Source organism: Nannospalax galili, unplaced genomic scaffold (genome assembly GCF_000622305.1).
Source record: "Nannospalax galili isolate Female #2095 unplaced genomic scaffold, S.galili_v1.0 scaffold632, whole genome shotgun sequence".
Lineage (NCBI taxonomy): Eukaryota > Metazoa > Chordata > Mammalia > Rodentia > Spalacidae > Nannospalax > Nannospalax galili.
The window spans coordinates 605,127-608,493 of NW_008332816.1; the positions used below are offsets into that span (position 1 = coordinate 605,127).

Genomic DNA, 3,367 nt, shown 5'->3' on the forward strand with positions numbered 1-3,367 from the left:
AACTAGGCCCATTGGTATGGTAAATTTAATCCCAGCACTTGGGAGGCAGAGGCAGACAGATCTCCAGGCCAGCCAGTGCTACACAGTGAGACCCTGTTTCAACAAAACAAAACAAGACTAAACAAAACAATCAAAACAAAAAGACTAGGATCTTGGATTGTGAATGTAGTTTGCCTAGCGTGCACAAAGCTATGTTCCATTCACAACATGCATAAAACCAGGTGTTGTGATGCATGCCTGTGATACCATGCAAGAGACAGGGTCTCAAAAAAAAAAAAAAAAAAAAAAAAAGGGAAGTTAAGGCAAAAGAAGGTAGAGAGAGCCAGGTTGGCAACTCTTAAGAGGCAGGCCAGAGACCCACATCAAGAGACACATCTTGCTAGGCATGGTGGTACATGCCTTTAATTCCAGCACTCTGGAGGCAGAGGCAGGCAGATGTCTATGAGATCAAGGCCAGCCTGGTTTACATAGCAAGTTTCAGGCCAGCTGGGGCTACAGGAAGACCCTGTCTCAAAAACAACAAACAAACATAAATAAATAAAAGAGACACCTGTCTTTAAGGGTAATAGTGAGGCTGGAAAATTCCAGGAGGCAGTACCCTTTTGCACAGGGCAGAATACACAGCAAGCTCTCCTACATCAAGTGGTGGTTTAGGCCAATGGATGTATGGCTTGTTTAGGTTAGACCAAAGAGTGCAGGGCTTAGTTTCCTCAACTGGAGATTAGACTAGTGGGGCGGGCCTTAGACTCCTAGGGTGGAGTTTAGCATGTTTTAATAGCAGGATGTGTGTTGAGATGTCTACATCTGCAGGGGAGAGGCTTGGAGGACCTGAAAGGCAGGGCTAGTTAGGCCTGGGAGAGGTTGTGTGGTACCTTGCCACACCTACATACCATACATGCCTAACTACAGGGACCTGGGGTTTACAGAGATAGAGGCTGGGCCTGGGGTAGAAGGGAGAGATCTGTTCACATAAGGGGCAACTTTAGACTAGTAAAGGCAGACTAGGTTGGGACTGTACAGTGTCAGGAAAGCTTAGGTCAGAAAGCCTAGTGATTTAAAGTGAGCTTATATCATTAATAGTAAAAAGGGGTAGAGGAGGGTAACCTGGGGAAAATTCAGGTTTGTACATTACACAAGGCCTGGAACCAACTCATAAAGTGTAGATTTGAGAGTAGTCAGGCAGGGCCCAGTTGTGCTAGGACAGAATTTAGATCAATGGAGGTTAGAGGCAGAACCTGAACGACATGGGGGTGATGCCCAGACTATGGGGAAGAGTCAAGATCTCTAGAGGGATAGGTCAGCCCTGGCCAGGACTGTCCAGAGGAGAGTCGGGCCCTCTTGGGGCAAGGCAAGGCCTTGACCACATAGAGGTGGAATTTAGACCAATGTGAGTGAGTCCTAGACCACACAGGATTGAGTTTGCATCAGCAGGAAGAAGGACCTAGGCCAGGTAAGGGTGGGGCCTTGTTAGGAAGGCAGAGCCTAGACCTCCCAAGAGGTGTAGTTTGGGCCAATGAGATGGGGCTTGTTTCGATTCTTGAAGTGCAGTTTAGACCAGTTAGGATGGGTCTTAGATTCCTGAAGGTGGTTTAGACCCTCAGAGTTTAGATTCCTGGTGGCGTTTGGACTAGTAGAGGTGGGGTGTAAACTCCTGGGGGTGAAGTTCAAACCAGTGCAGTGGGGTTTAGACTCCGGGGTAGGAGTTTAGACCAATGGGATGGGGCTTAGACTCCTGGGTGGAATTTGTCCCATTGGGGACAGGGCCTTGACTCCTGGGTTGTTTAGTGTAATGAGGGTGGGGCTTCGACTTCTGGGAGTGGGGTTTAGATGAGTGGGAGGGACTTAGACTTCTGGAGTGGAATTTAGCCCAATGTAAACAGTACTTAGACTCCTGGGGTGTAGTTTGATCCACTGGGAAAAGGATTTAGACTTGGGGTGGTTTGGCCCACTGGGGGTGGGGCTTAGACTCCAGGGGTGGTGTTTGGTCATGAGAACAGGGTGTAGACACTTAACAGGTGGAGCTTATCCTTGGGGAGGGGCTTAGACAATTGGGGTGGGGCTTATCCTTGGGGCGGGGATTAGGCAATTGGGGTGGACAACTGGGGTGGAGTTTAGCCCTGGGGGTGGGGACTCAGACTCCTCGGGTGGGGGCTTAGACTCGTGGATAGAGGATAGAGTTTAGCCCTGCAAGCGGGGCTTAGATTCCTGGATAAAGTTTGTGCCTGGGGTGGGGCTTGGGCCTTTGGTGGTGGGGCTTACTCCAGGGGGCGGGGCTTAGCCTCCTGGAATGGCATTTCACCCTGTGTGGTGGCGGGGGGAGCTTAGACTCCTGGGGTTGAGTTTAGCCCTAGGGGTGGGGATTAGGCTCGTGGGTGGGGTTTAGCCCTGGGAGCAGGGCTTAGACTCCCCGGGAGAGTTTAGCCTTGAGGGCAGGGTTTAGACTCCTAAGTGGAGCTTGTCCTTGGGGGCAAAGCTTAAGGCCTTGGGTGGAGCTTACTTTTGGGGCGGGGCTTAACCTAGTGGGTGGAGTTTAGCCATAGGGGCGAGGCTTAAACCCTTGGGTTGGAGCTTTGCCGTTGGGGGTGGGGCTTAGACTCCTGGGGAGAGTTTAGCCTTGAGGGCAAGGTTTAGACTTCTGGGTGGAGCTTGTCTTAGACTCCTGGGTGGAGCTTTCCTTGGAGGAGGGGCTTAGACCCTTGGGTGGGGATTATGCCTGGGGCGGGGCTTAGCCTGGGGAATGGAGTCCAGCGCTGAGGGCGGGGCTTAACTTCCTGGGTCTAGGATACTTGGGGGGGGGGGGGGGGGTGGGGGGGTGGCCAGGGCCTGGGCCTGTACACAGAGGCCCGGGCGTGCGGACCGCGGGGCGCGGGTGGCCTCGAGGCTCCCACATGACCGTCTTCACCCAGGCCTGAGCAACATCATCGGGGTGATCGTCTACATCTCGGCCAACGCGGGAGAGCCGGGCCCGAAGCGGGACGAGGAGAAGAAAAACCATTACTCGTATGGCTGGTCCTTCTACTTCGGCGGGCTGTCCTTCATCCTGGCCGAGGTGATCGGCGTGCTGGCCGTCAACATCTACATCGAGCGCAGCCGCGAGGCGCACTGCCAGTCTCGCTCGGACCTGCTCAAGGCCGGCGGGGGCGCGGGCGGCAGTGGCGGGAGCGGCCCCTCGGCCATCCTCCGTCTGCCCAGTTACCGCTTCCGCTACCGCCGCCGCTCCCGCTCTAGCTCCCGAGGCTCCAGCGAAGCGTCGCCGTCGCGGGACGCGTCCCCCGGCGGCCCCGGGTGCCCCGGCTTCGCCTCCACGGACATCTCCATGTACACGCTCAGCCGCGACCCGTCCAAGGGCAGCGTGGCCGCGGGGCTG

The 3,367-nt window shown here is 54.7% G+C and overlaps 1 protein-coding gene across 1 annotated transcript in view; it reads left to right on the forward strand.

Moving 5' to 3' along the window:
* Window positions 1-3,367, forward strand: part of Cacng8 (calcium voltage-gated channel auxiliary subunit gamma 8) — a gene marked incomplete at its 5' end in the record, with an annotated part of 24,955 nt that overhangs the window by 21,350 nt on the left and 238 nt on the right. Inside the window, 1 exon segment of the mRNA XM_029560907.1 lies at window positions 2,907-3,366. Coding sequence (XP_029416767.1) covers window positions 2,907-3,366 — 460 coding nt within the window.